Below are 10,907 nucleotides of genomic sequence, written 5' to 3'. Positions count from 1 at the left end.
GTAAAAATTTATGCTAGCCTACAGATTTGTTTCTAGCACACATTTTTACCTCATCACTCAAACTGTGAGTTTTACTAGTTTCAAATAGGTTTTTAATTTTCCTCAAGATGAAGCTTGCGACAATTTCCATATCAGCGCAAGTAATTATAACAATATCAGTATGACTTACCGAGTTATTTCGGCACCAAATGTTGGGTTTTGTTGACACAAAAAAATACATATTTTCAATATTATATGCTGTTGAGGTTTGAGTTCGAGATTAGTTAGATAGTTTGAGTTTCCTGTGCTGGCAACATCTTATTGTTTTTATATTCTTTTTGATGTAAATAAAAGTTAAGTTTTCAGTTTGTTCTACGTGACTTTCAGTCTGATTTGCTCTCAACAAAACCCAACATTTGGTGCCGAAATAACTCGGTAAGTCATACTGATATTGTTATAATTACTTTCGTCAAAAATCTGAATTGGAATGACTACCGGTAGTGAAAAACTTGTAATATTTAAACGCAAACGAACAACGCTACGTACCGCCATTACGAAACTAACGACGAAATTGAACGATGCTGCTAGTACACAAACTGCTAGTACACAAAAAGAATACAACATTGAGCGTTTACAAGATAAAATAAAAGAATTAACCTTGGCAGACGATGAAATACATAATTTTTTAAATGATGACGAATATCAGGAAGACATAATAGAATGCGAAATATACACAGAAAATGCTCATTTGGCGTTATTTAATTTCAAAAGAACAGCAAATCGGAACACGAATTCAATTTCTGAAACATCGCCAACAGCTGCCAATATAAATAATTTTTCAGCTTCGCCTTCAAATGTTACAGTAAAGTTGCCTACAATAAAAATAAATACGTTTTACGGCGAAATTGAAGAATTCCATAGTTTTTGGGAGCGTTTTGAAAACTGTATCGACAAAAACGAAAGTTTATCGCTAATTGACAAGCATGTTTTTTTGCGGGGATATTTAGATGGAGAAGCAAAACGAATAGTTGATGGAATTAATATAACTGCAGAAACATATGCAACAACAAAGAATATTTTGAAATCGAAATATGGCGATAAAGATAAAATAATACAGGCTCATCTCGATTATTTAGAAAACCTAAAACCTGTCAAAAATCACTCTCCAGCAGCAATAAATGAGTTATATATTGATTGTAATCGAAGAATACAGGCTTTAGATGCTTTAGGAGAAAAAACTCAATCATACGGAAGAATTTTGGCTCCTAAAATACTTCGTGCTTTTCCTCATGAAATCTGTCGTAACTGGATTGTACATGCCAAACGTGAAAATTTTGGTGAAAGCGATATTTCAAAAATAATGAAATTTTTATCAGAAGAGGTCGAGGGATCAATTACTGCAAGTAATATTAAAGGTTCACTTGCTCCAGACTATCCTATTAAATCCTCCTTAGAAAATTTTAGCGTGAATTCTAAATCAGTTACCAAAAGTAAAATAATGTCACCCTTTTGTCCTTTCTGTGAAACTGTCGGACATTGGCCTCAACAGTGCAATGTTGTAACGGACATAGACGCGCGCATACAGAAATTGAAGACTAGTAATAGATGTTTTTTGTGCACTAACCGAGGACATAACAAAAAAAATTGCCCTCGTAGAGAAAAATTTGTCTGTTCCAAATGCAAGAGAAAACACCATACATCAATATGCAAACCTCTAACCAATGAGCAGCCTGTGGCTACATCTACAAACAAAATTGATGTATCGTCTTCCAGTTTCGTTCATTTGCAAACTGCACGAGTTTTCATAACCGGGCCCACTGGCATTACAAAGCTGACACGTTGTCTATTGGATGGTGGAAGTCAATCTAGTTTCGTTTCTTCAATCTTGTGGATACTTTAAAACTTCCAGTAATTTCAACCAGACATTTGGACATTCAAGCCTTTGAATCCCCAGCTAATGTTGGCTACATGCGAAGACAAGTCAAATTTCAGTTATCAAGTATCTGGGACAAATCTAAAGTTAATGTTACTGCATTTGAAAGCTCCAACAAATATGCATCACACCTACCTTCATCAACGGATGTTTCACTCTTTGCTAAAAACAAGCGAATGAAACTTGCTGATCCAGATGATTCATTATCGAACTTACCAATTGAGATTTTAATCGGTGCAGATTACTACTGGATTGTTATGAATTCTGAAGCTCCAGTCAGGTTGTCGGATTCTCTGGCCTTGGCCCCATCAAGTTTTGGTTGGGTACTTAGTGGAACTCGATCACACGCAGCAGTTTCCTTCATTTCAACGGTTCATAATGTTGATGTGGATACTTCAACTCAGGAATTAGATAATGTGGTACGAAATTTCTGGAACTTAGAGAGCATTGGCATACAACCAACACAAGAAAAAATAAGTCCTCACAACTCTGAACTCTTAACGAACTTTCATCAATCTTTTGAAATCATCGATGGTAGAAGAGTTGTAAAATTGCCTTGGAAACCAGAAGTTCAACTTTCGTCGAACAATTATGAAGTCGCAATTCAACGATTTAAATCTTTAACAAGGAAAATGCATGCAAATTCAGAATTCAAAGTAAAATATATTGAGCGCATGCAAGATTACATTGATAAAAAACACGTTGAAATTGTCTCAGAAACACATAATGAAGAACGTTTATATTACTTGCCCCATCACGCTGTAAAGAAAATCACAAATGGAGAAACTAAGTGGCGTATAGTTTTTGATGCATCTTCACATTCTCCAGGTCACCCATCTTTGAACGACGCTCTTGAAGTAGGACCAAATCTTCTTCCCGATATCTTAGCCACACTGTTGAGATTTAGACTTTCTAAAATAGCAATCACTAGTGATGGGCGACAAGCATTTCTGCAGCTGATTCTAGCAGAAGAAGACAGAGATGCAACACGATTTATTTGGTACAATACTACATATACTCCTGATGGGAGACTCCGCACTGAAGATAAAATTGTAACCTATCGATTCACACGTCTTCCATTTGGACTCGTCTCTAGTCCATTTTTATTAGCAGCTTCTCTTCGTGAATTAGCTACAAAACACAAACAAGCATATCCTACAGCAACTAGACACATTGAGAATAACACCTATATGGATGATTTTGTTACGGGAACGTCTACGGATACTGAAGCTCTGATTCTTTACCAAGAACTGCAGCAACTTACATTACTTATTAGCCTACCATTAGATAAATGGACTACAAATTCTAAGATTTTGAAAGATATGTGGAAACAAGAAAACGTCTCGTTTAAGGATATCACGCAAGTCTTGGGTGTTAAATGGGATACTAACAGTGATGTTTTTCAAACTGATGTGCAGAGAAAAATTGTTCAAGCATGTAAAGAACCAGTAACAAAACGCTTACTACTGAAGTTGATGTCAAAGTTTTACGATCCTCTAGGCTTGTTTGCTCCAGTTACAGTAGTTGTGAAGATATTGTTTCAAGATACATGGCTTAGTGGTATTCAGTGGGATGAACTATTACCTCCATCTGTAGCACAGCAGTGGCACAAGTGGATAAATGAATTACACTATCTGAATGAAATATGCATCCCAAGATGGATTGGCTTTTCCGAAAATTCCGACGTTACCATACATGTGTTTTGCGACGCTTCGGAACGTGCATATGGTGCTTGCTTGTACGCTCGTCACGCTGATGATATTTCTACTGAGATCCATCTCATTTGCAGTCGAAATAAACTAGCCCCAATCAAAAGGGTCACCCTTCCGAGACTTGAATTGTTAGCTGCACTACTAGGAGCTCGCCTACTCCGATACTTTTGCAGGGAAACGAACATGAATTCCCACACTGCCATACTATGGAGCGATTCTACTGTAGCTTTAAGTTGGATAAAGGGAAATCCCAACCAGTGGAAAACATTTGTCTGCAACAGAACAACAGAAATTCTTCAAAACACTACTTCAGCACAATGGCGCCACTGTCCCGGTACAGATAACCCTGCGGATCATCTTACTCGTGGTACCTTTCCATCACAGTTATCGATTTTAGAATCTTGGTGGCACGGTCCGAAATGGCTAAAACATGATCCAGAAACTTGGCCTATCAAAGTTTTGTCTACACGTACACAACCTTTAGTTGAAGCTGAATCACGAAAAACCAAATTTCAATCCTCCTACGTTGCAACTACAGAACCCATCATAGATATATCTCGTTATAGTTCTTATACGAAACTTCTTCGTGTGACTGCCTGGATACTACGTTTTGTATACAACTGTAAGACTCAGCAACGCATAACTCATGAACTGAATTGTAATGAAATAGAGAAAGCTAAAAACTATTGGATACAAACTGTACAGAATCAATGTTTCTCAGCTGAAATAAATGCCTTAAAAGCTGAACGTCCCCTGCCGAAAAAATCCAAAATTTCCTGTTTCAAACCCTTTCTTGAAGATAACTATTTGCGCCTAGGGGGAAGGCTGCAATTTTCAAACATTTCTTCTGACACTCGACACCCTTTATTGCTCGATGGTAAACACTATTTTGTCCACCTTTTGATCCAGCATACACACATACGACTCCACCACTTAGGTGTGCGTATAATCCTGTCCGAGTTACGTTCAACCTTCTGGATTTTAAGAGGACGTCAAGCTGTAAAGCAAGTTATTCACAAATGCCTACCTTGCAAGCTGTCCAAAGCGAAATACGGAAAACAAATCGAGGCTCCTTTACCTCCTGAAAGAGTTGTACCTTCTGCTCCATTTACTACCACAGGAATTGATTTTGCTGGACCAGTGAATATTCAATGTTTGAAATCAAGAGACACAGCCTACATAACACTATTTACTTGTGCAACAACACGTGCATTACACATCGAACTTGTGTCGGATCTTACCACAGACAAATTTCTTTTGGCACTACAACGTTTTGTTGACCGCAGAGGACTCCCACACACAATCTATATCGACAATGCTACCACTTTTCATGCAGCAAATAAGGACTTGATTCTATTATGGCAAGTTCTGTCATCAGCTAAAACTCAGCAATATTATGCCCAAAATGGCATAGCTTGGAAATTTATCGCCCCACGAGCGGCTTGGTGGGGAGGCTGGTGGGAACGCCTAATAGTTGTCAAGCGCAATCAGGACAATATCATTACCGTTCGAATTGGCGATATTGTACTTCTACAAGAAGATGTCCGACCACGTCACATGTGGAAGAAAGCTAGAGTGGTGAACTTGCATGAAGGACGAGATGGAAAAATAAGATCCTGTGAGCTGAGAGTTAATGGTCACAATATAACCCGTCCGGTAGCTCTGGTCATCCCCCTCGAGGTCGACCAGGGTGGGGAGGATGTTGAGGTTTGAGTTCGAGATTAGTTAGATAGTTTGAGTTTCCTGTGCTGGCAACTTCCTGTGCTGGCTTTTATATTCTTTTTGATGTAAATAAAAGTTAAGTTTTCAGTTTGTTCTACGTGACTTTCAGTCTGATTTGCTCTCAACAAAACCCAACATATGCGAACAATTTGATATGAAGGCGTGAAATATATCTCGAAATAAACCAAAAATATTTGAGAAATTTGTAGGAAAAAAATACCATGCCAATCAGTAAAACCATTCAAAAAATATTAAGAGATGTTTAACTTGTAGCAATGGGTTTTTATATTTCCGTAATTGCATGCAATCTTTACGCCACCAATTAAAAGTGGCGAGCGTTCACGAACTACTTCATAAAAAGTTCTCAACTGCAGTAAAAAATACGACCCAAATTGTTGCTCCCGTTTTCAAATTATGAACGAACAGAATATAACTTATCGAACAGAACGAGGGGAACGAACAGCCATACAGACAGACTTTCTCTTTTATATAGAGAGAAGTGTCCACAAATGTTTCTTTTATTTCATTTTTAACAGTTTTCAAATTAACTAAATTTTCTAAAAAAAAATTGTTAGGGCTTCTTAAATAAGCATTCCACAGGAAAAAATAATGTAACAAAACACTATTCTAGAGAAAGAAGCAGGGTTGCTTTCTGAAGATATATCCGCATTACCAAAAAGCCAAATATTGATGTTTTATCGCTTTAATAGACCATTTTGGTTCGAACTTCTGGTACCCTATGCCTCAAAGCAATTAGTAATCAAACAAAAAAAATATTATAGTGATATCGGAAATCCATCTATCTAAAAAGTTCCTAGAGTTTTGGTCACTGATATGGAAATAACATATGCCACTTAATTGGTATTCGTGTTATTTCATGCCATCTCATATAGTATCGTTATGCCATCAGGTTGCTGGCGATCGTTTTGGCTGTGAAATTTTAGCCGCCGGATCCTATTATATTATATTTAACTCTATTCCACAGTCCGTTTTTTCTATCACCGTTTGATTTTTATATTGATTTCATATATATATATATATATATATATATATATATATATATATATATATATATATATATATATATATATATATATATATATATATATATATATATATATATATATATATATATATATATATATATATTTTATATATATATATATATATATATATATATATATATATATATATATATATATATATATATATATATATATATATATATATATATATATATATATATATTTTATATATATATATATATATATATATATATATATATATATATATATATATATATATATATATATATATATATATATATATTTTATATATATATATATATATATATATATATATATATATATATATATATATATATATATATATATATATATTTTATATATATATATATATATATATTTGCATGCTAGATTAAACCTGTTATTTTCATTTAATGTCTTTGTATCTTTGTCTTATTTATACGTTAATTTAATTGTATCGACATTTCACTTTATTACGTGGCAGGTTTCTCGCTAATTCTTTACAGCATGCAACATTTTAAACATCTCAATCCCCTCTCCCCTCCAAAAAATAGTTTTAAAAATTAAAATAATTCTTAAAAAGTAAAATAGGTAAAAGGCTGAATGAGTTTCGTTTTGTAAATCAATCTCAATCCTAAAAAAATAATTTAACAAAGCATTATTAGAATTAAATGGCCCTATAAGTGCAATATATTATATTAAGTAAGTACAATTAATTATAAATGAAATTCTTTTTGTAGATTTTTCTCAATCCTAAATATATTTTTTAACAAAGCATTTTCTAAAAAAAATGGTCCTATTTGTGCAATATAGTACAATCGATCATAAGTTAATTGCCTTTATTTTGAGTTTTTTGCTGAATAAGCGCATATGCATGCAATGTTGATAATTCTTATTGAATGTATGAAACATATTTGACATATACTTTTATGTTCCCATTTCCATTATTTGATTTATTTCCAAGCGTATGTTTCTCTTATCAACATCTAAAGATATGAAAGTAAATGCATATTATAAACTTTATTATTTGTAAATAAAATCCCAAAGTTACATAAAACAGTAAAAGAGATTTTTCTTTCATTTAAAAAAAAGCTAAGAATTGGTATATCTTATCAAAATAGGAAGTTTAATTACAGCAAAAATTATTTAATATAAAAGGAAGTTCTTTAAAAATAGCATGGAAGTTGGGTTGAAAAACATGAATAACTGCACAGCCTTGTATTAAAAAGTACCCAAATGCACGCATAAGTAACATAAAAGCGTTGTCTTATTAAATATAAGAGTTATTGCGTGTTATAGTATGTCAGATAATTTAAACCCCTAAAGCAGAAAGTGATTTTAACTGCGGCGTACATCGCAGCACAATCAGTCCCAAGAGAACAATAAAGATGAAAGCAAGTGATGGTGATGGAGAAATCGCTCCTTATCCCCCCTAAAATTTGACATTTACGGTACTTTTCTTTTGTTGTTTCGGTTTGAGAAATATTCATTATTAAAAATCAGTTGTAGCTAAACTTGTGGAAGTCATTTATTTTGGGAGAATATCTACAAACATATAAGTCTTAATGCCGAACATTTAAAATAATTTTGCTTCTATTATGTCCTAGGTTTTTTATGATAAATACTTACAGGTACAAAATTTAAGAGGTATATTAATGAAAAGGATATGTAACATTTCATAACCTGTCAAGTCATTGAAAAAATAACTTGAGAAATTTCGTTTTATGGAGAAAATAAAAGTGATTATAAGAAGCTTGCACAAAAAGCATAAAAGTAAACAGAGATGTGTATGAATTTAATTAAACTTAGAATTGTTATACACCTATTTTATTCCCCTACAATTTCAATTTTAGTATTTAGAAGTTCAATAGCAGTTAAAATGCGAGTTAGGCACATAGTTTATGAACGCCAATTAGTATTCGATTGGTTCACTTTTATTTACCTTTTTTTGGAAATTAAACCTTTTTTTCTAACGTAAACACATTTAAAATTAGCACTTAAACACACTTGCTCAACTTCAAGCAACTTTATTAATTAATTGAATATTGTATTGATTACAAACCATTTTTTTTCTCTTTCATTAGGTATGACTGTTAAATAAGTTTTTCTAGTTATAAGTATTTGACTCCCAGCTTATGCGCACCATTTAAACCTAAAATAACTTCTACAAGAGAGATAATTGCTCAACACAGATACTTATTTAGTTTTCTAGTTGCCAAATACTGGCACTCTATGTAATTGATTGTTCTCCTTTAACAAATAAATAATCAAAAACGTGAACCATTTAATTTTAATGATGCTCAACTTGAAACTGCTTACAAGGAAAAAAAAAATTTTTATTGAATATTTTAATTAAATTTTTTGCGAGTTTTTTTCCCCACATTATTTTTGTCTTTCATTTTCTCGCTGAAATAAATGTAGCACGCCATAAAATGAAATTTCAAACAAAGATAAAAAATTAAAAAAAATAAAGCGCCTCATTTTTCGTGTTTAATTATTTCACATCATATACGCTTTCCTTTATCCAGGTTTCTACAAACAGGTCAGATTTAATGCGTCATAAGATTTGTCTATAAATCTCAAACTTATAAAGATAACTTGCTCCTTAAACTTTGTTTCTGTGCAATTCTTACACATTTCCAAAGCCCCTGTTTTGTTTACAGAGAGAAATGCCCTGGGAAAGAAATAAAGCACTAATTACGCTTCCTTTTTGAAATTTTGAGCAAACAATGAAAAGAAAAGCAAAATTCCTTTTTCCATTCCATCATCGCGTCTGCAATTTTACCTGGGGAAATAGAAGAAAAAACAACTTTTATTCTGTTTTTTTTTCTTGCCTTTTACAACCGAATTAAAGAACACCAGTGACAGTGAAGCTTAATGAGTTTTCTAAAAGTGTTTTTGCTTGTTTTTAATGAGAGAAAGAAAGAAATGTAAAACGAAAGTATGTAACTCAAGATAAGGAGAAGAATGTAAAAATTGTTTTTTCCCTTGACAGCAATTTAGTGCACTGACTGAAACGTCATTTTTTATAAAAAAAAATATATTATTTTCTCAAACAAAGAAAAAAATTGTTTTCTTTTCTTCAAATGAGGTGAAAAACAATTTCTTGTAGTGCCACGAGTCTGATGATTATTAAGCACAGTTGAGTGTTTTAAATGATAACTTAGTATTGTAATAAAGGATACTTAAGCCCATTTTCCTGAATGCAATTTCGCTTAAAAGGGTAATAATTATCAAAAACTCTTATTTAAAAAGCATACTTTAAATAAATATAGAAGTGGAAAAAATTTATTTTTTTCCCATCATTGGTAGGCCAGCGCTTTATCCCCTGAGCCACCATGGCTTCCTTGATTTTGTATATTTTATTTTACTTTACAACCTTCGGTGAACAGCCAGACCAATTTTGAGTTTACGACTACCAAAGTTCAACTCCGTAGCCTTTCAGTTTTGAACCCTATCCAATGAAGTATTGGATGAAACTTGCACACGTGGAGGATTTTTTGATCAACATATGTGTTATGGAAAGGAAAACCACGAAAATCTACCATGGTTACTCAGACAGCAAGGACACTCTTAACCATGATCCCTCCACCATTGAGGATATTTTACTTCATCACTTCGGTCAGTGCGAGCCGGTTGCGGAATTCGTATCGACCAGCTACGACTGGGTTTCGAACCCGGGTTACCTCATTGAGAAGTGAGAGCTCTGTCTCTTGAACCACTACGACACACAGCTTTTATATAGTAGTTTTCATGCATTTTTTATTTCACACATTCTCCTTTTAGATTTCGATTTTTACCTAATTTATTAATCTCCAAACTTCGGAGTAACCTAATTTATTAATCTCCAAACTTCGTCCACGCATCAAAGTAAGTGATTTTATATTATGACTAGAGGTTTAACCCGCTGTGGTTTGAACAAAAAAGGCATATTATTGATTAAGATACATAAATTACATGAAATTCTCAAACATAAATAAATGTGGTGCTACTGTTACCAATTATGGATGATTTTACGTGTTATGTAAACAAAAAAAAACGTATGTTTTTTAAATGAAGATTAGTAAGTACTTGTATGCATTTTTTACTAATATTTAAAAAAAATTGCAATCTTAAACTTTTTAAAATTTTTGTTAAAAATGTATTTAAAAGATAGCTCAAATACATGAAATACAGCGATATTTGAATATTTTAAACAATATAGCTCAATTTCATCACATTAGACCCTGCTTTTTTTTAAATTTCAGTTTCAAATTTATAATCAATTACTTCGTAAATCATAGCTTAATGCTGTATAAGACTCTATTATATCTTATTCTTGCACATAATATGTCAAAATAAATATATAAAGAGTTTAAGTAACAAAAATGGTCATCTGAATCTTATTTTGAGGATTTTAGAACAAATTTATTTTTTCTGTTTCATAAAAAAAATGCATAGATTTTTCATTACTATCTAAATTCTCTATCATAGTTGTGTTTCAAGTGCCAAAATAGATAACTAAATAGATAAGCG

The 10,907-nt window shown here is 32.7% G+C and overlaps 1 protein-coding gene across 1 annotated transcript; it reads left to right on the top strand.

The window, feature by feature from the left end:
* Positions 1 to 1,947: 1,947 nt before the first annotated feature.
* Positions 1,948 to 8,482, top strand: LOC147815827 (uncharacterized). Its single transcript, XM_087156604.1, has 4 exons — positions 1,948 to 2,446; positions 2,561 to 4,246; positions 4,346 to 5,331; positions 8,477 to 8,482. The coding sequence occupies exons 1-4, from the start codon at positions 1,948 to 1,950 to the stop codon at positions 8,480 to 8,482; spliced, it is 3,177 nt and encodes a 1,058-aa protein (XP_087012730.1).
* Positions 8,483 to 10,907: the final 2,425 nt, after the last annotated feature.

The sequence above is a fragment of the Parasteatoda tepidariorum genome, chromosome 2 (assembly GCF_982258835.1).
Source record: "Parasteatoda tepidariorum strain Cologne lab strain chromosome 2, Ptep-v5.0, whole genome shotgun sequence".
NCBI classification, from domain to species: domain Eukaryota; kingdom Metazoa; phylum Arthropoda; class Arachnida; order Araneae; family Theridiidae; genus Parasteatoda; species Parasteatoda tepidariorum.
Note: the sequence above shows the minus strand (reverse complement) of the source record. Positions and strands in the feature narration are given on the sequence as shown.